Source organism: Octopus sinensis, linkage group LG23 (assembly GCF_006345805.1).
Source record: "Octopus sinensis linkage group LG23, ASM634580v1, whole genome shotgun sequence".
NCBI classification, from domain to species: Eukaryota; Metazoa; Mollusca; class Cephalopoda; order Octopoda; family Octopodidae; genus Octopus; species Octopus sinensis.
This window is the reverse complement of record NC_043019.1, coordinates 12,625,763-12,651,303: the sequence shown is the minus strand read 5'-3', so window position 1 is coordinate 12,651,303 and position 25,541 is coordinate 12,625,763. Positions and strand designations below refer to the sequence as shown.

At 39.2% G+C, this 25,541-nt stretch overlaps 1 protein-coding gene across 1 annotated transcript; it reads left to right on the top strand.

The window, feature by feature from the left end:
• Positions 1–630: 630 nt before the first annotated feature.
• Positions 631–23,657, top strand: LOC115223614 (vacuolar protein 8-like). The gene is made up of 14 exons (XM_029794271.2): positions 631–769; positions 7,771–7,999; positions 9,797–9,913; positions 10,604–10,723; positions 12,078–12,197; positions 14,206–14,328; positions 15,506–15,720; positions 16,413–16,458; positions 17,469–17,605; positions 18,569–18,694; positions 19,549–19,660; positions 20,867–21,001; positions 21,356–21,484; positions 22,894–23,657. The coding sequence occupies exons 1-14, from the start codon at positions 731–733 to the stop codon at positions 23,040–23,042; spliced, it is 1,797 nt and encodes a 598-aa protein (XP_029650131.1). The 5' UTR covers positions 631–730; the 3' UTR covers positions 23,043–23,657.
• The last annotated feature ends 1,884 nt before the right edge of the window (positions 23,658–25,541 follow it).

The window sequence follows — 25,541 nt, the reverse complement described above, 5'->3', positions numbered from 1 at the left end:
CCTCATGACCATCAGCACCATCTGTACTACTGTCATTACTACAGCCCAACTTTAGTACCACCACCACTACCACTCAGCGCTACCTCCATTACTTTCAGTATCATCATCAAAACAGCTACCATTACAACTACTATCTCTGTCACCACCACTACGACCACTATCACCACCAATACCATCAACACCACCACTATCATCACCACCACCTTCACAACCACCATCACAACCACCACCACCGCCACAACCACCACCATCACCACTACCATCACCACCACCACCACCACCACCATCACAACCACCACCACAGCCACCACCTTCACAACTGCCACCACCATCACAACCGCCACCACCATCACAACCGCCACAACCACCACCATCACAACCACCACCACGGCCGCCACCATCACAACAACCGCCACCACCATCACAGCCGACACCACCATCACAACCGCCACCACCCCACACAACCACCACCACCACCACCATCATCACCACCACCATCACAACCACTACCGCCAACACCACTATCATCATCACAACCACTACTACGACTTTCACTATCACCCTGCTATCACCACCAGCACCACTATCACAAACACCACCACCACTACTGTCATTACCATTACTACTACTACCACCCCCATCCAGTAGTACCACCACCATTACACTGTTCCCCCCCCCCACCTAATCAACCGTACCTTGACTCAGGCCGTTACCTTAACATTGTCAAGACATGGAACAACGGCGAAAGACCTGTGCAGAACTTTTCGAGGTATTAAACATTTCTCGTTTGTTTTTTAATTGATTTTTATTAATTTAAACAAAAGTGGTGTTATTGTCATTCGTTTATTAGCATGTACACACACACACATACACCTATATACACATATAGGTGTGTGTGTGTGTGTGTGTATATATATAATTTATTGTGTATTGTTTATCAGTATAAACATGTTTGTGTGTTGTTTATCAATGTACACACACACACTTTTATATAAACAAATTATACACACACATATATCTGCTAATTAATATTTATGCATATTACTAAACAGAATTTTATATATATATATATATATATATATATATATATATATATATATATTAAATTAGAAATAAAACCACTATTAGGCAAATCAAACAATGAAAAACTTAAGCCAATACATAAGATTAATTAATTTATATTATTTTAAATATATATCAAAAGTATTAAAAGTTTAATAAAAGATAATGATAAATTAATTAATCCTATGTATTGGCTTAAGTTTTTCATTGTATGATTTGCCTAATAGTGGTTTTATCTCTAATTTAATATAATATAATATTTTACTATAAAATTGGATTCAATCCTAAATCTGATTTTTCCCTGTAAGTTTGGATTTATTCCCTAATATTTTATTATATATATATATATATATATATTTGAAGGTGTGGAGATGATGTACAGGTATTTTATATTAGAGAAATGAGGTACTCAGAAGTTCGGATGTATATAATTTATTGTTTATATATATATATATATATATATATATGTGTGTGTGTATATATATATATATATAATTTATTGTTTGTGTTTTGTGTATAATTTGTTTATGAATATGTGTATATATCTATGTGTATATATATTTATCTGTGTATATGTGTATATATATTTATCTATGTATATATGTCTATATATTTATGTATGCATATATGTGTATATATGTGAGTGTATATATATATGTATATTTGTTTATGTATATATATATATATGTATGTATATAATTTGTTTATGTGTGTGTGAGTTTGTATATAATCTATTATGTGTGCATGTATGTATATATATATGTATGTATATAATTTATTATTTATGTGTGTGTGAGTTTGTATATAATCTATTATGTGTGCATGTATGTATATATATATGTATGTATATAATTTATTGTTTATGTGTGTGTGAGTTTGTATATAATCTATTATGTGTGCATGTATGTATATATATATGTATGTATATAATTTATTTATGTGTGTGTGAGTTTGTATATAATCTATTATGTGTGCATGTATGTATATATATAATGTGTGTGTGTGTGTATGTAGAATATGTGGGGTTTAGTTCATTTGTGATCAAAATGAATAGGTACGCTGAGCAAATGCTATAGTTGGTTGTCCGTTAGGTTCCCAGTTCACATCTGAGGCTGGATCTAGGGATTCGTATTAGGGTTCTGTTATTGAAGGTATATATTATATTAGAGAGGAAAAAGCAAAACTAAGACAGAACGGGTATCTCAAGTCATTTAGAATAATTTAGTTAGGGTAACATGAATTTGAAGTCTTACAGCCGTTTCTGGATTAACATAAGTGGTAGGTTAGCATGTCCATGCACTGAGTATTCCATCATCAGAGACAAGGTATGGATATTTTAGACAGGGAAAATTTACAGTTTACAAGGAATAAAATATATTCACAGTTTATAAAGAATAAAGTGGAAGAATAAAGGAGAAAATAGGAAAATAAAATGTAAAGGTAGTTAGAAGAATATAGACAGGAGAATAATGTTCATAACTCGTCTTTTTCCAGAAGATATGGATGTTGGTCGGTACTTCCATGAAGATACAGGTCTTTAGTTAAAAATCACCTGAGAATCATTCCTTTATTCTTCTATTTTATTCCTTGTAAACTGTAAATTTTCCCTGTCTAAAATATTTATAACATGTCTCTGATGATGGAATACCCAGTGTGTGGACACGCTAACCTACCACTTGGGTTATCCCAGAAACAGCTGTAAGGCTTCAAATTCGCCTTACCGTAATCAAATTATTCTAAATGACTTGAGATACTTGTTCTGCCTTGGTTTTCCTTTTCCCTCTAATCAATATATGTATGCATATTTATCGTGTGTGTTATTAGATGTCTATTTATACATGTGTATGTTTTTATTTATATGCATGTTTCTTATATATGTATGTGTGTTGTGTGTGTATATAATTTATTGTTTATATATATGTGTGTGTGTGTGTGCGTATATATATATATATATATATATATATAATTTATTGTTTGTGTTTTATGTATAATTTGTTTATGTACATGTGTATATATGTGTATATATGTATGTATATATATGTGTATATATATTTATCTATGTATATATGTGTATATATATTTATCTATGTATATATGTGTATATATATTTATCTATGTATATATGTGTATATATTTATCTATGTATATATGTGTATATATTTATCTATGTATATATGTGTATATATTTATGTATGTATATATGTGTGTATATATGTGTATATATTCATGTATGTATATATGTGTGTATATATGTCTATATATTTATGTATGCATATATGTGTATATATGTATGTGAGTGTATATATATGTATATATATATATGTATATAATTTGTTTATGTGTGTGTGAGTTTGTATATAATCTATTATGTGTGCATGTATGTATATAATCTATTGTTTATGTGTGTATGTATGTATGTAATTTGTTTATATGTGTATGTTTGTATATAATTTATTGTTTATATATATATATATATATATATATATATATACACATATACTGATCAGCGTGGCCGACCAGTCTATCAGATGTTGTTACACATCGCTGGTCACAATGCGCTTCGCATTGTTTTAGCCTTCGAATGACGCCACCCCGCTGGCTAAGCGAGCAGGCCAACAGAAGAAGAAAGAGTATAGCAGAGATCGTCACCACCCTCTGCCGTAGCCTCGTAGAGCTTTAGGTGTTTTCGCTCAATAAACACTCACAACGCCCAGTCTGGGAATCGAAACTGCAATCCTACGACTGCGAGTCTGCTGCCCTAACCACTGGGTCATTGCACCTCCACATATATATATACACATACACACACACCACACACATGCACATACAACGGGCTTCTTTCAGTTTCCTTCTACCAAATCCACTCAAAAGGCTTTGGTCAGACCAAGGCTATAGTAGAAAACATTTGCTCAAGGTGCCACACCATGAGATTGAACCTGGAACGACGTAGTTGGGAAGCAAGCATCTTACCACCCAGCCACATGTATATGTATTTATTTATTTAGTTATTTATTTATTTATTTATGAATATTTGTTTATGTATTTATTTTTCCTTGCAGTGAATAAATTTAAGCATTTCCGCTATCGTATGACACTTGGCACCTTTACAAAAAAAACTGCTCAAACCATCAATCTATCAACCTTAATTAATTAGGCCTGTGATTAAAACACCCACAACCAACTATGGCTATTTCATCATTTTGCTTTCTTGTTTCCACCCAGACATCATCTACCTAGGATTACATTATCCAATGTGCTTCTTTTTTTAAAAAAAATAAGGTGTAATTCTCTTCAATCATTTGACTGTGGGCATGCTGGAGCACAGCCTTTAGTCGAGCAAATCGACCCCAGGACTTATTCTTTGGAAGACTAGTACTTATTCTATCGGTCTCTTTTGCCGAACCGCTTAGTTATGGGGACATAAACACACCAGCATCGGTTGTCAAGCGAAGTTGGGACACACACACACATAAACATATGTATACACAGGAAATTTACTCACACATAAAGCAGACACACATACATGTGGACTATGTCAAAACAAACAAACATACATATGCAAACACACACAGGCACATAAACATTGCACGCACACACACACACACACACGTGGACAATGACAAAGCACACATACAAACATACACACACACACACAAATATTCACACACACACAAATATTCACACACACACAAATATTCACACACATACAAACATACACACACACACAAATATACACACACACACAAATATACACACACATACAAATATACACACACACACAAATATACACACACACATACAAACATACACATACATACAAACATGCACACACATACATATGCACACACACATGTTCATGCATACTCAGACATACACACACATACACATATAAATGTACAGATACAAGCGTACACACACACACATATAAACGTACACACACACACATATAAACGTACACACACACACACACACACATATAAACGTACACACACACACACACACATATAAACGTACACACACACACACACACACATATAAACGTACACACACACACACGCACACACACACATATGTGTGTGTATGCCTTTGACCTCTAATTAGCAATTAGCACCTAAAATTCTCTAATTATAACCATTTCACCGTAGTGACATCCCTTGTCTTCTTGGTGGTCTTGTGACACACAGACACACACCTATCACCACCACCACCACCACCACCACCACCATCCATCCATCCATCCGGCCATGCCCCCCCCACCCCCACTCTCACTCCTGGCCTTGTTGAGCTCTGACTTCCCCTCTCTCATCACACCCTTCCTCCCACTACATCCCACAGTATACTAAACAATAACTGTCAAGAGTTGTTCTTTAAACTGGTCATTGTTGTTGTTGTTGTTGCTTATTGTGTGCTGGACAAGATCCAAACCTTTATGTGGTCATCAGAGGTGCTAGAAATAACAGTCAAATTTTCTTCAAAGAAAGAGTACACTATATAATATAGTCTAGCCCTACATAGTACTAAGACAGGATGGTCAGATGTGGATTTCCTTTGATTATAGGTCTGCTTGATAAGAGCTGACACGGGGCTAAACAGCAACATGATTGAGCTTCTATAGGTCACCAGAGCTGCTAGAAATAATAGTCAAATCTTCTTCAGATTACACCTTATTGTCTAAAGTAAAAGAAGGGTACATTAGCAAGATAGGATGGTCATGTCTAGATTTCCTTTGATTAAGGCTGACTTGGAAGCTAGTCTCTATATAATCACCAGAGCTGCTAGAGATATCAGACAAACCTTCTTCAAATCGCATCTTAATTTCTTAAAGGACCTGTTAGATAATCTAGTCCTACATGGCACATCCTTCAACAGGATGGTTATGCTTGGATTTCCTTTGATCTTAGGTCTACTCAATCAGAGCTGATCTAGAGCTCAACAACAAGAGTTATTGAAGGTACCTCAATGCCAGTGGTTTCCAACTGGGATACTACCACACCCTATAGCAGGAGTGATATATTAAAAATTGGTAAAACTAAAAATCGTCAAAGATAAATTAAACTTATTATTGTTACTGAATAGTTTAGTGTTATTTAATTTCTGAATGATTTTGCTGCCATTTGTTTATGTAGTTTGATTTCTTAATCCATCAGTTTCTACTAAGATAGAGATGCGAGTAAAATTAATAATAGGGAAACGAAAATAAAACTTTGGAAAGAGCAATGCTGCCATAACTTACATGGAAACCATGAGCATGCTTTGAAGGGAGACAATCGGAGAAAGACTTGAAAGTGAATGTAAGATCATAATACTTCATGTAAAGTAAATAGAACAAATAATCCAGAATCCCTGTCCAGAACTGGATCGATCCCAAAATACAATCCGTTCATGCCAGTCATGAGGCCAAACATCCCTGAAAGTTTCATCCAGATTTATCCAATGGTTTTTGAGATATTTTGTCCACAAACAAACATTACTGAAAACAATATCTCCACCTTCGCTATGACAGGGATAATAATCCCTTTCTCCTAAGGGCACAAAGCCTGAAATTTTGGGGAAGGGGACTAGCAGATTACATCGACCCCACTGCTGTCCTACATTATTGTATAACGAATGCTAGCTTGCTTCATGCCCTTGCTTCATTGGGCTGGGATCATCCCAAGTCAGGTAAATATAATGGTTGCAGGTAGAGAGTTGAAACTGAATGAAAAGATTAAAGATTCAGATCATGCGTTGTATGTAGTCATCGTCATCATCCTCCCCCTCCTCCTCATCACTGGTGTTTTTCTCTTCCTTTACTTTATTTCTACTCCTCCTTCTCCTCATTACTATTACTCCTATCACTGTACCCCCACTGCTATCAATACCACTACTAACATTACCACTACTCCTGGCCTATGCCAGGGGTGTAACCAACCTACTTATGCATACCTTTCCTTCATTGGACACTAAACTCGGTGTGCGAAGACCTGTTGAGACAAGTGAAATCGAAATCAAATTCGATGACTGGCATCCGTGCCAGTGAAGCGCTAAGAGCACCATCTATGCATGATCATCGCCAGAGCAGCTAACTGGCTTCTATGCTAGTGGCACATAAAAAGCACCATTGTTACCAGTGTTACCAGTGTTGCCTTACTGGCACTTGTGTTGGTGACACGTGAAAAAACATTTGAGCGAGGTCATTGCCAGTGCCGCTGGACTGGCTCCTGTGCAGGTGGCATGTAAAAACACCATTTGAGCATGGCCGTTGCCAGTACTGCCTGACTGTCCCTCGTGCTGGTGGCACGTAAAAGCACCTGCTACACTCTCAGAGTGGTTGGTGTTAGGAAGGGTATCTGGCTGTAGAAACTCTGCCAAATCAAGATTGGAGCCTGGTGCAGCCATCTGGTTCGCCAGACCTCAGTCAAATCGTCCAACCCATGCCAGCATGGAAAACGGACGTTAAATGCTGATGATGAGGATGATGGCCATCACCACCACCACTACTACTACTACTGTCATCATAACAGCAATAGTACTACTACAACTTGCTACTACTACCACTATCACTACCACCACATCACCACCACCACTATAACCATAACAGCAATACTGCCTCTACCACCACAACTTCTACCACTACTGCTAAGATGACCACCACCACCACCACCACTACTACTACTACTACTGTTATTACTACTACTAATATCATGAATGTATTTTCTTGTTTGCCAGGAATGTGATTTGTCACATCTGATAACAGAGAAATCCAAGACCAAGAAGGTACTGGACAGTGTCCGAAATAGTGTCCAGTATATTCTCAAATGCTTGTTTCATTTCATCACCTGCGGCTGTTGCTATGCTGACAACAAGCAGTTTGGTTTCATAGGAAATCTTTATGACCACGAGCCGTCAGAGATGGAGAAGCAGGCCCTTGTGAATCTGTTGCGCTATTTGGAGACAGGTCAGTAAATAATTTGGTCCCTTGGAAACAGCTGATGATGATGATGATAATGATGTTGTTGTTGTTGTTAGAACATCAAGTCTTTTATTTTTTTACTTGTTTCACTCATTGGACTGCGGCCATACTGGAGCACTGCTTTGAAGGGCTTTTGGTTGAACACATCACTACTAGTAATTAGTTTTTCATTTTTTTTAAGTCTGGTTCTTATTCTAGCAGTCTCTTTTGCTAAACCACTAAGTTATGAGGGACATAAACCAACCAACACTGGTTGTCAAGCTGTGGTAAGGAACAAACAAAGCACACACACACATACAGAGACATACACATACACACACATGCAAACACACGTGTATACACATACATACTCACATGGACACACACAGAAGCATACACATATACACACACACACACACACACACACACACACATATACACATACACGTGCGTGTGAAGGTGTGAAGGCACATAGCTTAGTGGTTAGAGTGTTGCACTCATGATCACTAGATTGTGGGTTCAATTCCCTGTCTGAGCAGCAGGTTGTCTTCTTGAGCAAAACACTTCATTTCTTGTTGCTCCAGTCCACTCAGCTATAAATGGTTAAACCCTGTCACAGAACAGCCCTCAATCAAGGAGAATGTTGACCTGCTCACCAAGCCAGAGGGGTGGTACCATTCAAATGCTAAAGCGATGCGAAGCACATTGTGATCAGCGATGTATAACAACATCCAATAGTCTGCTCAATCACATCACACACACATACACACAGAGGACAGGCTTCCTTACAGTTTTCATCTATGAAATCCACTCACATGGCATTTGTCAGCCTGGGGCTATTATTGAAGATACTTGCTCAAGGTACTGTGCAGCAGGACTGAACTCTAAAACTAAGTGATTACAAAGTGAGTTTCCCAACCACAAAACCGTTTTCCTAATTGGAGAGAAAAAAACAAGTTCCAGGTTCAAACTAAGGCAAGGACTCACCGTGGTGGGGACGCTGGCAACGGGTAGTGTCAGAGCTATGCCGTCGGGAACTTCGGTTCCTGGTAGGGCCACCCAAGGCGGATTGGTCTGACACCGAGTGGTATTAGGCCCACAACCCGGCAGACGGGGCTCTGGTGAAAATCCTCAGAGTGTCTGCTTCGGCAACCGACTGCTCCTCGGTCATTCTGTCCTTGCGTCTGCGGACAATCTGCGGCAAACAGGATGTCTCCACATGCGGGATTGTTGGGGACCGCTTGTGAAATCCACATATTCCCACGAAACTTCTTCCATGAGTAGAAGAAGCCGACTCAACCCGCCCAAGGGGAATGTCGCCACAAGTACAAATACATGCAACTGATATTAATCAACACAGAATATTAACGATGTATATTAAAATGTTAAAATACTGGTTTCAAATTTTGGCACAGGGCCACCAATTTTAGGGGTGGGAAGAGTCAATTACATCAACCCCAGTTTTCAACAGGTACTTATTTTATTGACCCTAAAAAAAATGAAAGGTAAACTAGACCTCAGTGGAATTTGAACCCAGAGCATAAAGATAGACAAAACGCCATGCAATCACACACACATACACATGTATACACATACACACACACACACACACGTACACGTGTGTGTGAAGGTGTGAAGGCACATAGCTTAGTGGTTAGTGTTGCACTCATGATCCCTATTTTTGTCCACCATGCTATGAATTCTTCTCGTTAGTTACCTTAAAAAAAATGTCAAAATATCAATGATTTGTGATTTGATTAACTTTGATTGGTATTGAACCTACATTGCTTTGTTTTATTTCAGAGGAAACTTTGACCATCGAGTTCCCACATTTGATCTCATTACGTATTCTCATCTACTCGGATAATATTGAACTACAATTATCAGCGGCCCTTTTTTATTTGGAGATTAGCGAAAGAAGTAAGTAAAGCTAATTAATAGATTGTAATGATGTTGCTTGTGTGTTTATTTGTCAGCCTGGTCATGAGTTCCGTAATTCACCTGTTGATTGCCCCTTGGTTCTATGATACAAATTAGCTGTTTTGAAGTGATCTAAATTAAAATCTTCTTCCATAAAAATTTCCTATCAGTCATCATCATCATCATCATCGTTTAACGTCCGTTTTCCATGCTAGCATGGGTTGGATGGTTCGACCGGGGTCTGGGAAGCCAAGAGGCTGCACCAGGCTCCAGTCTGATCTGGCAGTGTTTCTACGGCTGGATGCCCTTCCTAACGCCAACCACTCCGTGAGTGTAGTGGATGCATTCTACGTGCCACTGGCACAGGTGCCAGGGGAGGCTGGCAACGGCCACGATCGGTTGGTGCTTTTTACGTGCCACCGGCACGGAAGCCAGTCAAAGCGGCACTGGCATCGGCTGCATACGGATGGCGCTTTTTACGTGCCACCGGCAGTTTAATAATGACAAATTTGTTTTACTAAATTCTTCATTATTTTAAAAATTAAATGAAACAAAAGGTAGTGTATTTCAATAGGAATATGGTAACAAAAGGGTTCAACATCACCTTGCTCCACAAATTTCTTTATTACATTATTATGACTGTATACAAGTCTGGATCTAAGTTATTGCCATGTATGTTTGTTGTTTTAGTTGATGACTGCCCAACAAGTGTCACCCTGTCACCTCTCATAGACTTATTGCGGACGAAAGATGACCGACTCAACAGAATCACAACACAGGCTCTAAGTAACTTCTTGATGAGAATGCCAGGTAAAAATGACTCTCTCTCTCTCTCTTTTACTTGTTTCAGCCATTTGACTGTGGCCATGCTGGAGCACCGCCTTTAGTCGACCAAATTGACCCCCAGGACTTATTCTTTGTAAGCCTAGTACTTATTCTATCAGTCTCTTTTGCCGAACTGCTAAGTTACAGGTATGTAAACACACCAGCATCGGTTGTCAAGCGATGTTGGGGGAACAAACACAGACACACATACTATATATATATAGGGAGAGTTTACGAAAAAAACAAAAGACGAAGACAGGTGGTGTACAAAACAAACAGATGTATTAGCATAACGCTCAGGAATAGAAAAAGTCTTTTATGTTTCGAGCCTATGCTCTTCAACAGAAAGGGACGCAGAAAAAACAAGGAGAGAAGAAATATATATACACATATGTACGACGGGCTTCTTTCAGTTTTCGTCAACCAAATCCACTCACAAGGCTTTGGTCGACTGAGGCTATAGTGGAAGACACTTGCCCAAGGTGCCACACAGTGGGACTGAACCCGGGACCATGTGGTTTGTAAGCAAGCTACTTACCACACAGACACTCCTATGGCAATGACCAGTTTTTTTTTTTGTCTTTTTACTCCATTGTGTCTTTCACACAAACAATTCACTGTCTATTTATCAGACTGACTGCTGGCCTGTCTGTCAGTCTCTGTCAGTCTTTATCTGCCTGATTGGCTGGCTGCCTGCTTATCAGCCTATCTGTCTCTGCCTGCCTATCTACTTATCTCTTCGTCTCTCTCTCTCTCTCTCTACCTACCTCTTTGTCTATTTATCAGTTCATCTCTCTGTCTGTCTATCTGTTCATCTTTCTTTCTCTCTGCCCATCTATTCTCCATCTGTCTATCATCATCATCATCATCATCGTTTAACGTCCGCTTTCCATGCTAGCATGGGTTGGACGATTTGACTGAGGACTGGCAAACCAGATGGCTACACCAAGCTCTAATCTGAACTGGCAGAGTTTCTGCAGCTGGATGCTCTTCCTAACGCCAACCACTCCGAGAGTGTAGTGGGTGCATCTCTCCATCTATTTATCCCTCTATCTGTCTACTTCTCCATCTGCCTATCTCTCTATGAATCTGGTTCTCTATATATCTATCATTCAATCAATCAATCAATCCATCAAAATGGTTAAACAGATAGTCTATCAAATGTGAAAGTTCACATCTTACCTTTATTGTCAAGAATTCGGTTCACACATTGTGCTCTGGTCATTAGCAATATTTACATTTGTTTGGATTTATTTATTCATTTTTTTTCCACATAGAGATTTAAGATATTTTTTCTCTTTTTTAAATCAACTTATAATATTTTTTTTCTCTTTGACAGCTTGCAAGGCTGAAGTGTACCCCTGCCAACCAATACCAGCTTTGATTCCTTTATTGGAATCAAAGAACCATGACACTCTCTGTAACACAATTGCAATTCTAACCATCTTGACTATTACTAGTAAGAATTTTTTCTTTGTTTTATTTTGTTATATATTATAAGAAGAAATATATATTAGAAGAAATAAGGTACTCAGAAATCTGGATGGTTTTATATTTACAGACTTTTATTAATAAGTCACATGTTTTTGTAAATCATATATTAGCGCTTGCATCCACTCTAGTGGATTCATCCACTAGAGTGGATGCAAGCACTAATATATGATTTATAAAAACATGACATTTTAATAAAAATCAGTAAATATAAAACCATCCAGATTTCTGAGTACCTCATTTCTTCTAATATATAATACCTGTACATCATCTCCAAACCTTCTAATACATACATACATACATATATATATATATATATATTGATAGAAATGGTAAGACAACAAAAGAATGAAAGAGACCTCGATATTATGTAAATAGAGGAATTTATCTGTAAATATAATATGTGACAATTATTTGGTAGCCAAATTAAAACTCTGAGTTTTGGATGTCGGGGTGGAAACCCACGCTGCCATCCCTTCAGTTATTGGGCCATCATACCATTTTTTTCTAATGGCCGGATAACTGAAGAGATGGTGGCATGGGTTTCCGCCCCAACATCCGAAACTCAGAGTTTTGTCATGGCTACCGAATAATTGACACATTATATTTACAGATGTGTATATATATATATATATATCATCATCATCATCATCGTCGTTTTTAACGTCCGTTCTCCATGCTAGCATGGGTTGGACGGTTCGACCGGGGTTCTGGGAAGCCAGAAGGCTGCACCAGGCTCCAGTCTAATTTGGCAATGTTTCTACAGCTGGATGCCCTTCCTAACGCCAACCACTCCGTGAGTGTAGTGGGTGCTTTTTACGTGCCACCTGCACAGGTGCCAGGCGGGGCTGGCAACGGCCCGGTCAGATTGGTGTATTTTATGTGCCACCGCACGGAAGCCAGTCGAGGCGGTGTCTGGCATCGGCCACGAGTCGGATAGTGCTTTTTACGTACCACCAGACCAGGGATCCTGGCTGTTCAATTCGATTTCGATTTCGCTTGCCCCAACATGTCTTCACAAGCAAAGGGGGTTGGCAAGGGTGCCTGTCGTACGGTCGCATTGGAGTATTTTACTGCCACGGCCACGAGTCGGATAGTGCTTTTTACGTACCACCAGACCAGGGATCCTGGCTGGTTCAATTCGATTTCGATTTCGATTTCGCTTGCCCCACATGTCTTCACAAGCAAGGGGGTTGGCATGGGTGCCTGTCGTACGGTCGCATTGGAGTATTTTACGTGCCCGCCCCGAGTCGGATAGTGCTTTTTACGTACCACCAGGCCAGGGATCCTGGCTGGTTCAATTCGGTTTCGATTCGCTTGCCCCAACATGTCTTCGCAAGCATGGGGGGTTGGATGGGTGTCTGTCGTCGGATGAGGTTCTATATCGACTTCGCTATATATATATATATATAAAATTAATTAATGAACATGAAGGAGGTCAAGACGTGTTGAAAAGAAAGGGAGGGAAATGTTTTCTTCATTTTAGCAAAAGTACAAAGCAACACTAAAAGGGTGCCCAAAGTGAAGTGATGGACAGTTTATTGATGACAAAAAATTTAATAATTAAAAAGAAAAAATATATATAGAAAGAGAAATAAATAGATGGAGAATAGGCACAGGAGTGGCTGCGTCATAAGTAGCTAGTTTAACAACCCTCTTCACCCAACCCCCTTTGCCCAACCCCCTCGCCCAAACCCCTCGCCCAACCCCCTTCGCCCAACCCCCTTCGCCCAAACCCCTCGCCCAACCCCCTCGCCCAAACCCCTCGCCCAAACTCCTCGCCCAACCCCCTCGCCCAACCCCCTCGCCCAAACCCCTCGCCCAACCCCTCATCCAAACCCCTCGCTCAACCCCTCATTCAAACCCCTCGCTCAACCCCCTCTCCCAACTCCTCATTCAAACCCCTCACCCCCTACAACTCACCACTCCATGGACAAAGTGAGAAAGAAATTAGTGGTGTCCTCCTCTCTTTGCAGACAACTGTAGACTGGAGATTCTTGCTGAAGATGGTGTGAAGCCCCTACTTAAGACGCTGCATCATAAAGACCTGCGAGTGATCCGAAATGCAGTTGGCCTCATCTACAACCTAACACAGCTGGGTATGTCATGGTGGGATTTTGTTGGCTTTTGTTTTGTTGTTCGATTTTTTTTTTATTAATTTCTTTTTTAGCCCCAGGTCGGCTCAGATCAACATTGCAGTTATGGCCATCCCAACTTATTTTCAGACAAGTTGGGTCCAGACCCTCTGCATGGCTCCTTAGACCACTGTGTTCAACTATAACCCTGGGCCAGCCATCCAAAGCCTTGTGAGGGCATTTGGTAAACAGAAACTGAAAGAAGCCGAGGTTGACTTTGCCTTTCATCCTTTCGGGGTCGATAAATTAAGTACCAGTTATGCACTGGGGTCGATGTAATCGACTTAATCCCTTTGTCTGTCCTTGTTTGTCCTCTCTGTGTTTAGCCCCTTGTGGGCAATAAAGAAATAAGAAACTGAAAGAAGCCCAGTGTGTGTGTGTGGTGTGTATTTGTGCATGTTTGTGTGAGTGTGTTTATGGGTGTATGTATGTGTTTATGGGTGTGTGTATATGTGTGTGTGTAATTATGCATGTGTGTCTATATGTCTGTGTGTGTGCATATAAATGTGTGTGTGTTTTATTGACTGAAACTAATAAAAGAATAAAGTTCAGATCTCCTGTAGATATTCTAAAATAACTTTGTCCCCCTCCAACCTGCTTCAGCACAGTTTTCCAAATGAATTTAGGGGTCTACAATCCTCCCCTAAATCAAGGCAGGTCTTGCTGTTTTTGTTATTGTTGCTGTTATTGTTATTGTTGTTATTGTTATTTTTGCTGTTGTTATTGTTGTTGTTATTGTTATTCTTGTTATTGTTATTGTTACTGTTGTTGATGATGATGTTTTTGTTATTGTTATTGTTGTTGTTACTGTTGTTGTTGTTGCTGCTGTTACTGTTGCTGCGGTTACTGTTGGTGTTGTTGTTGCTATTGTTGTTGTTGGTGGTATTGTTGGCATTGTTGCTGCCATTGTTGTTGTTACTGTTGTTGTTACTGTTGTTGGTATTGTTGCTGCTGTTACTGTTGTTACTGTTGTTGCCTTTGTTGTTGTTTTATTATTGGTGTCATAATTGTTGCTACATTTACTGTTATTCTTCTTGTTGCTACTGATGTTGTTGTTGTTACTTACTGATGACTTTTTGACTTTTCCCGTCCCTTTAATTTCTTCAATGACATTAAGATGTTTGACAGTTTCTCATTGTAGCTGCCAGCCGAGACGAGATTGTTCGGGAGGGTGGGGTAGCCCTGTTGATTTCCGTTCTCCAAGACTGCGGGGACAACGATGTCCGCTACTATTGCTTCGGTGCCATGGGTAACATTGCAGCCACCCCAGAGAATAGACAGGTGCTCTTTGTGGCGGACAAGAAGCTTTTGATGAACTATTTATTGGTTCACAATCTTTCGTCAGAGTCTGAGAAGGTATTTGTCATCTTCATTATAAGTATCATCCTCCTCCTCATCATTGCCACCATCATCATCATTATCATCACTGGCATCATTGTCATGATCATTATCCTCAATATCTTTGCTATTATCAGTTGTCATTGCCACCATCATCATCATCATCATTGCCACTACCATCATCATCATTGCCACCACCACCACCATCATCATCAGCATCATCACCATCATCAGCATCATCATCATTGCCACCACCATCATGAGCATCATTACCACAACCATCATCATCATCATTGCCACCATCATCATTATTGTCACCACCATCATCAGCATCATTGCCACCCCACCACCATCAGCATAATCACCATCATTGTCATTATCATTGTCCTTATCGTTATCATTACCATCATCATCATCCTTGCCATTACAATTTCTCATTATCACCAACACCCTCATTGTCATCATCATTATCCTCATCATCGCCATCATCATCGTCATCACCATCATCATCATCCTTGTCACTATAATAGTCGCCATCACCATCATCATTCCCAACATGACAATCTCCCCTTCGCCACCACCACGTTTTTCACCACCACCACCACCACCAACATGTCAAGCCAGTGAGAGAGCTTCTATGCCCAATAATGATGTGATGGCTGTCATCCCTGTCCCACTACTCATCTTGTTTGTTTGTTTGTTCATTTCAGGTGACAGGACAATGTCTTTTAACTCTTAGGAATCTGGCATCTGATGGTAAGAAAAACATTTTGCCTTTAATTTTCATCAATACATTTTCATTTCTCTCATTTTCCTCTTTTTTCCTTCATCTTTTCTTCTTCCTTTTCTTCTGTTTCCTTTTCCTTTTGCTTTGTCCTTTTTTCTTCCATCTTGTTCTTCTTTTTTTCTTTCTTCTTTCTTTTTCTTTCTGTCTTTCTTTCTCTACCTCTCTCTTTCTCTCATGATGGTCATCATCATCATTATCATCATCATCATCATTTAATGTCTGTTTTCCATATTAGCATGGGTTGGACAGTTTGACAGAAGCTGGCCAACTGAAGAGCTGCCGGGGCATCATGCCTCTTTTGGCATGGTTTCTACAGCTGGATGCCCTTTCTAGTGCCAATCACTTTTCAGAGTGTACTGGGTGCCATTACGCAGCACAGGTGCTTTTATGTGGCACCAGTACAGGTGCTTTTTCTGTAAGTTACATTGCCTCAATAAACAGGACACATCATCACCATCACTGTTTAGCGTCTGTTTTCCTTGCTAGCAAAGGTTGGATGGTTCAACCGGGGTCTGGGAAGCCAGGAGGCTGCACCAGGCTCCAGTCTGATCTGGCAGTGTTTCTACAGCTAGATGCCCTTCCTGATGCCAACCACTCTGTGCATGTAGTGGGTGCTTTTTATGTGCCACCGGCACAGGTGCCAGGGGAGGCTGGCAGCGGCCATGATTGGTTGGTGCTTTTTACGTGCCACTGGCACAGAAGCCAGTCAAAGTGGTGCTGGCATTGGCCATGCTCAGATAGTGCTTTTTACATGCCACCGGCACAGGTATCACAACTACAATTTCCATTTGATATTTTTGACACATCTCAATAAAAAATAGTTTCAAACATGACATTCCTCAACAAAAGACAGATTGGTATATAAAACTGCTTTCCACAGTTACAGGTAAATTTTGAATGGATATATCTGATTTCTGTGGTAAAAGGGTTAAAAAAAAAATGAATGAAAAGAAATGAATTGTGAGATGTTTCATTGCAGCTCTCAACCAGGAGGAATTAGCCATGGGTGGAGCAATTGAGAAAATCCACAAGATTATCCAATCAACGAAAAGCCAGGAAATCCTCAGTCTGGCATTGTGCTGCCTTCGTAACCTCTCAAACTTTGAAGCCAATCAGGTTAGTGTGACAGGAAATAAACTTAGTATTATACACCTCCAATAACACCTACAGATACTTTGATCCACTGAAAAATACAGTGCTTAATTAAATATTTGCAGTCCTTACCCATGTTTATGCTTTGCGGTATTTCGTCTGCCACTGCATTCTGAGTTCAAATTCTGCCGACTTTGGCTTTCATCCTTTCAGGGTCGATAAATTACCAGTTATGCACTGGAGTCGATATAATCGACTTAATCCCTTTGTCTGTCCTTGTTTTTTCCATCTGTGTTTAGTCCACTGTGGGCAATAAAGAAATAAATATATTCTGAGCTCAATTTCTGTGAGAGCTCCTTGCCCACCTTCCTTCTTGTCATTCATCTTTCAGAAGTTATTTGCTCAACTTTCTCATTTCTATATTGTCACCTCAACTTTTTCTGTCCTGTATACCCAGCTCATCTTGTCCTGTTTTTGTATTTGCTGGCCTAAATTTCTGTGTTCTATATCATCAGCTCAACTTTCTGAGTTCTCTCTTGACAGCACAAGTTACTCTATTTTGTATTGCTAGCTTAACATACCTTGTCCTATATTGCTGGATCAAATTTCTGTTCTATATTACCAGCTTAATTTTCTTTGATCTGCATTGCTAACTTGATATTCAGTACTCAATATTACAAGCTCAACCTCTTGTGCTCTGTATTTCCAGCTCAAATTTTTATTATCTATATTGTCTGCTCAATTCTCCTTGTTTTGTATTACCAGCTCAACTGCCCCTGTTTTGTAAGGCCACCTCAGTTTTCTGTTGTATATTACCAGCTCAACTTTCTGTCTTCTGTATTGCCAGCTCAACTTCTACTGTTCTATACCAACAGCTCAACTTCCCCCGTTCTCTCTTGCCAGTTCAATTTCCTCTCTCATGTATTGTCATGTCAACTTTCTCTCTTTTGTATTGACAACTCATCTTTCTGCATTGTGTGTTGACAGGTCAAATTTGTATCAGAAGAATTTCTCTCTGATCTTGGTAATATTCTGCATGACTCAACCAATCCTGATGCTCAACACAGTTCTGCCAGCATCATTAGAAACCTTGTTGATGGAGAATATATGAAGGTAAGTTCCACTGAGTATGAGTGAAGGTGGAGTGTAAGTGATAGTGATTATTGTTGTTATTGTCCATCTTCAGGCCAACCCTCATCCAGCAGATGATCTATGATCAAAGGCATTCCAGCTGCAAACATCCAGCTTTTTTAGGGATCTGAAACACAACATAATTTAATGTACATTATTTACATTATTTACATTCAACGGATATTTGTCCTCATCTTGTTTGTTGTTAACACATTTTGGCTGATATATCCTCCAGCCTTCTTTAGGTATCTTGAGGAAATATCGAACCTGGGTTCTCATTCCTAAGATTACAAACTGATAGACTTTGGGATCGATCCAGTACCGAACAAGGATTCTGGATTATTTTTCCTGTTTTTTATTTTATTTTTTTATTTTGTTAGTTAAATTTTGAGAGCGGTTAGGTTCATTTTTAGTATTTTCGTTTGTGAGAGCAGTCGAGTTTATTTCAGATATTCTCATTTTAAAAAATCATCTCCGGATAATTGTTGAGAGGACAGGGGTGTTGCCTTGGTAGGGGTTTGCACTCTCTGAGTGCTCTTGTTGGTGAACTGGCAAACACGTTAGCATGCCGGGCGAAATGTGTAGCCGTATTTCGTCTGCCGTTACGTTCTGGGTTCAAATTCCGCTGAGGTCGACTTTGCCTTTCATCCTTTCGGGGTCGATAAATTAAGTACCAGTTACGCACTGGGGTCGATGTAATCGACTTAATCCGTTTGTCTGTCCTTGTTTGTCCTCTCTGTGTTTAGCCCCTTGTGGGTAGTAAAAAAAAAAAATATATATATATATATTATTATTACTATTATTAATAATTTATTTTCTTAATCTTTCCCTTTCAGATAATAAAACTAAAATGCCTGGCTATACTAATTGGTATTTTGATGGTTCCAAAATGTAACATCAATGTTCTGGTTGAAGTAACAGGTTCAGTGTCAATATTAGCAGCAGAAGGTTAGATTATTTTATATCTGCTTGTTTCAGGTTCAATCCCACTGCATGGAACCTTGGGAAAGTTCATCGTTTCGTTTAACGTCCGTTCTCCATGCTAGCATGGGTTGGACGGTTCGACCGGGGTTCTGGGAGCCAGAAGGCTGCACCAGGCTCCAGTCTAATCTGGCAGTGTTTCTACGGCTGGATGCCCTTCCTAACACCAACCACTCCGTGAGTGTAGTGGGTGCTTTTTACGTGCCACCTGCACAGGTGCCAGGCGAGGCTGGCAACGGCCGCGGTCAGATTGGTGTATTTTATGTGCCACCGGCACGGAAGCCAGTCGAGGCGGTGCTGGCATCGGCCACGAGTCGGATAGTGCTTTTTACGTACCACCAGACCAGGGATCCTGGCTGGTTCAATTCGATTTCGAAAGTGTCTTCTACATTTAGACCAGGAGTGACTAAAGACTTGTGAGAGAATTTGTCAGAGGGAAGCTGCAAGAAAACCCTTCATCTAGAAGTGTGTGTGTGTGTATGTATAATATATGAGTGTGTATATATGAATATGTGGAGGTGCAATGGCCCAGTGGTTAGGGCAGTGGATTCGCAGTTGTAGGATCGCGGTTTCGATTCCCAGACCGGGCATTGTGAGTGTTTATTGAGCGAAAACCTCTTAAGTTACACGAGTGTAGTGGGTGCTTTCATGTGCCACCAGCATGAGGGCCAGTCAGGTGGCACTGACAACGGCCACACTCAAATGTTATTTTTGACATGCCACCTGCACAGGAGCCAGTCCAGCGGCACTGGCAATGACCTCGCTCGAATGTTTTTCACGTACCACTAGCACAAGTGCCAGTAACACGATAGGTAATGATCACACTCAAATGGTACTTTTTACGTGCCACCGGCATGGAAGCCAGTTAGCCGCTCTGGCAACAATCACACTCGGATGGTGGTCTTAGCGCTTCACTAGCACGGATACCAGTCATTGAATTTGATTGTGATTTCACTTGCCTCAATAGGTCTTCGCACGCCGAGTTTAGTGTCCAATGAAGGCTAGTTATGCATAAGTGGGCTGGTTATTCCCCTGACATAGGTTATGGTCTCATTTGGCTTGCCGGGTCTTCTCAAGCACAGCATATTTCCAAAAGTTTCAGTCACTAGTCATTGCCTCATCATTATTATTTTCAATGTCTGTTAATTCCATGGTTTCTGTTCCATTTCACAGAGGATGTCCGCTACCATTTGGCCCAGACTAAGAATGGTAAAGTGTTTCAAGCGCTGGTCATGTTAGCTACCCAGTCATCAAGCCCTGAACTCCAGTATAACTGTGCTGGCACTCTCTGCCAAATTCTTATAGAAAGTGAGTTTCACCTTTTGTTGACCCCTTATTTTCTTTTCCCTTTTTTTTTTTTTTGATATTTGGTACTTTATCCCTATATATTTTTTGACATATTTTTCACTTATCTTATATGAAATTTTTTTTTTCTGCCAATTTTCTCATCATCATCATCATCATCATTACCATGACCATCATCATCATCATCATCATCACCATGATCATCTTATATTGACCACCAACATCACAGTCATCATCAGCAGCATCATAACCCTAACCACTCTCCACCTGTATATTCTGGCTTACTCTTTTATTCTTCCCCCAACCACCACCACTGCCATCACAACCATCACTTCATTCCACTCTCTTCCTCTCCAGATATCATCACAGACACCCAGAAAGAGAGAAGTTTACCTTACATCATTCAATATCTTCATGATTTCTTGAGATCAAATGATGCCAACTTCATTCACCTTGCTCTCTGGACAATCAAAAAGTTAACCAAAGGTAAGAAGACGTCTTTCCTTTTCCTCCACCTCCCTTGTGTAATATAATAAAAGTCGCATTATTATTATTATTATTATTGATTAATTGATTGAGAGAGTACTGCATGCCATCAAAGTGACACAGGGGCAAAATATACGAAGCCCAGTATACCCATCATGACTACCCGTCTGATAAGGGTACACCAGGCACATGCATCACAACCATATGTGCGCGACATGGTGATCTCATATCAAGATAAACAGCGCATGACCTTGTAGGTGGGGCCCATTTAGAATTTTCTTCTGGTTGAGTTACCCATCCCGCTCAAAAAGTCCCTGAATAAGGGTTGCTTAAGGATGTTGAACGAAACACCCATGTTTCCAAAGGTGAATTATTCAAACCCCAAAGAATTCCTTTCAACACATGGCTATGATGCTCCCCCACTACTTCTGCTCGTAATCAGAGATGCATATATCGTCAGCCACTAAGGGACATGCTCAACTGGTTACGGTCAAATAACTGATAAGCTAATCTGTGGTATTGAGCAGAATATTTATTGTAGCCCATCTTTGAATTCGAATTCCACCAAGGTCGACTTAGTCTTTCATCCTTTCAGAGTTGATAAATTAAGTACAACTTAAGCACTGGTGTTGATGTAATCCACTTGCCTCTTCCCCTGAAATTGCTGGCCTTGTGCCAAAATTTGAAAGTGTTATTATTGTTAGTATTATTATTATTATTATTATTATTATTATTGCGGCAACCTAGCAGTATCATTAGCATACCAGGCAAAATGTTTGGCAGTATTTCGTCTGCTGCTACATTCTGGGTTCAAATTCTGTGGAGGTCGACTTTGCCTTTTATTCTTTCAAGATCGATAAATTAAGTACCAGTTGAACACTGGGGTCGATGTAATCAACATATCCCTTCCCCCAAAATTGCTGTCCTTGAGGCAAAATTTGAAACCATTATTATTATCATTAGTATGGCAGCGAGCTTGCAGAATCGTTAGCACGCCAGACGAAATGCTTAGCGGTATTTCGTCTGCCGCTGCATTCTGAGTTCAAATTCCGATGAAGTTGACTTTGCCTTTCATTCTTTCAGGGTCGATAAATTAAGTACCAGTTATGCACTGGGGTCGATGTAATCGACTTAATCTGTTTGTTTGTCCTTGTTTGTCTTCTCTGTGTTTAGCCCCTTGTGGGCAGTAAAGAAATAGGCATTTCACCCGTCTTCACATTCTGAGTTCAAAGGTTGACTTTGCCTTAAATCCTTTTGGGGTCAATAAATTGAGTACCAGTGAAATATTGGGGTCAGTATGATTGACTAGTCCCCTTTCACCAAATTTTAGGCCTTGTGCTTTTAGTCGAAAGGATTATCATTGTTATTATTATTATTATTATTGACATCTTATGTTGTTTCTATTCCAGATGAATTATTTCTGCGTGCATTCCAAGACAAAAGGATAGAACATGCAGTACAAAACGTCCTCTCTGTAATGGCAGGAAAGGAATCCGAAACAATAGGGAAACTAGTTCCAGAAGTCCTAAGAAGGATCAGAATGGAAACTTTAACATAATCTCTCTAGACAGATAAACATCGCCTCACACGAACGACAAAACAAAAGGTGGAATCATGGAATCAGTAAGAACCAAGATGGTCTTTTATGATGGAATTGTCTACATTCTTTAGATTAAATGTAGGTAGGTCGAATGAAGTATCAAACATCAACAACAAAAACATACTCACCTTAGATGTCTTAATCCCTCAGCATTCAAATCCCTTTGTCACATCTAACGCTTATTTATTCACATTGCTTTGGATTAATCTTACATTATCTCATAGTTTTGAGATAACGATGATGTAATTGTTTATTTTTAAGAATGACATTGTAGGATAGATGTAAGAGGCCGGATCCGGCTGATGTGACTAGTTTAATTGCTGAAGGGTTAAAACAGATCAATACCGTTGTTCTTAATTGATTTTACAATAATATGATATCCCATGAATTAAGGGATGGATCAGATTATCATCATTAGCATGTTACATCATACAATGGAAAAATAATCACAGATCAATGCCAGTTATATCATCAGATTGATTCTTTTCCTCATTAAATATTGTACTTTGGTCATATATATAATATGCATTAATGCTAACACATCATAAGACATATCATTGCTATATATCTTTATGTATGTCTTAAGACATATCATTACTATATATCTTTATGTATGTCTTAAGACATATCATTACTATATATCTTTATGTATGTCTTAAGACATATCATTACTATATATCTTTATGATATGTCTTAAGACATATCATTACTATATATCTTTATGATATGTCTTAAGACATAAAAATCCTTCTTATTGATCCTTATCATCATTAAGTATTGTCTTTATACAGGTCATAAATATAATATGCATCATATTAATGCTGACATATCGTCATAAGATATATCATTGCTATTACTTTGTGTATGTCTTCAGACACAAACAGCGCCTTCTGTCATAAAACAGGAGCCGTACATCTCAGATTTACCTGTAACATAGCTACTACCTGTCATAAGACATAGATTAACAATGAGCCATGAACAATGTGCTATGTCATTTAACGGATCCAGGATCCACCACCAGATATCCCATATAAACATATATCATCCCAAGATCAGTATCATGTATATCGTCATATGGATCGACTACGACAGCTGTTTCAGCTCCTGCCAAAGGGATGCCTTTAAAACCTAAACATCACAGACAGAGATCCTGTATTGGATTAAAATGCATTCTTCCAAAAGCCCCAAGGAGGTTTTTAATTCAAACAGGATCCACAGACCTTTGATGTCACATGTAATTTATCACTGAACTCTCAACATGTACGAAAACAATAAAAATCCTGAACTGCAAAAAATTGTCCCTACAAGCACTATTATCCACGTCTTAAGAAAAACATTGTCAACCTGAGAATATCTGATGCTTTTAAAACCCTTTCAAAATTACAAATATTACAACAAACTATTCACAGAATTTTAATTCCCTTTTCTCTGAAATATATCATACCCAATCCTAAACAGCACCTGAAGGACAACATCCAGTTTGTTGTTACTTCAGGCCTCTGGGTGAAACTTGGAACAGCTCATATGAAAACAAAAGCCGCAAAAACAACAGCAGCAATTACACTGTGACAAAATTTTATTATTTTTTTTGTTTTTGGTCAGTAAGTGTTGTCTCTTATTTGTTTCTATCTAAAAATCAAAAGAAATGACTACTGTTTCCCCTTCAAACTTTGCTTTTGTGATTTGGATATCAATGTTTTGAAATTGTCCTATTTTTCTCCCCATTACATTTCAGACAGATTCAGTGCTAAGTTGCTGAAGCAGAAATATCATTATAGCAAATATTTTACTCAATACATATTTCTTTATTACCCACAAGGGGCTAAACACAGAGAGGACAAACAAGGACAGACAAACGGATTAAGTCGATTATATCGACCCCAGTGCGAAACTGGTACTTTTTTAATCGACCCCGAAAGGATGAAACGCAAAGTCGACCTCGACGGAATTTGAACTCAGAACATAGCGGCAGACGAAATACAGCTACGCATTTCGCCCGGCATGCTAACGTTTCTGCCATCTCCCCGCCTTATATTTTACTCAATACCACAGGTTTGCTTGTCATTTGCTTGGCCTTAACAACTTGAGCTTTTCCATTAGTGGCTGAGAATATGTGCTTCTCTGGTCATGAGCAAAATTAGTGGGGGAGCATCATAGCCATGTGTCGAGCGGGATTCTTTGGGGTTTGAATAAATATCGTAACAAAAGCAAAGTTTGAAGGAAATATTAGCCATTTTTCATACTTTCTATTGATAAGGAAATAGAAAATAACAGTTGCTAGCCAAGGACAAAACTCCTGTTATACAGTATAATGATAATAATAATAATAATGATAATAATTCTGGAAGGGATGAGCAGAAAATTTTTTAAAACTTTGATACCATACTCATTTTAAGATGGGTCCAGACAAGAGCCTTAAAAATCCCTCACACCACAATCAAAATATTTTGTAATCAG

What these genes read in the sequence shown, in the direction of transcription:
- LOC115223614 (XM_029794271.2), top strand. Translation starts at nt 731, where the DNA reads ATGGAACAACGGCGAAAGACCTGTGCAGAACTTTTCGAG. An exon ending in GTTGCGCTATTTGGAGACAG is followed by an intron (nt 8,000 to 9,796) that starts GTCAGTAAATAA and finishes GTTTTATTTCAG; the next exon opens with AGGAAACTTTGACCATCGAG. An exon ending in CTTCTTGATGAGAATGCCAG is followed by an intron (nt 10,724 to 12,077) that starts GTAAAAATGACT and finishes TCTCTTTGACAG; the next exon opens with CTTGCAAGGCTGAAGTGTAC.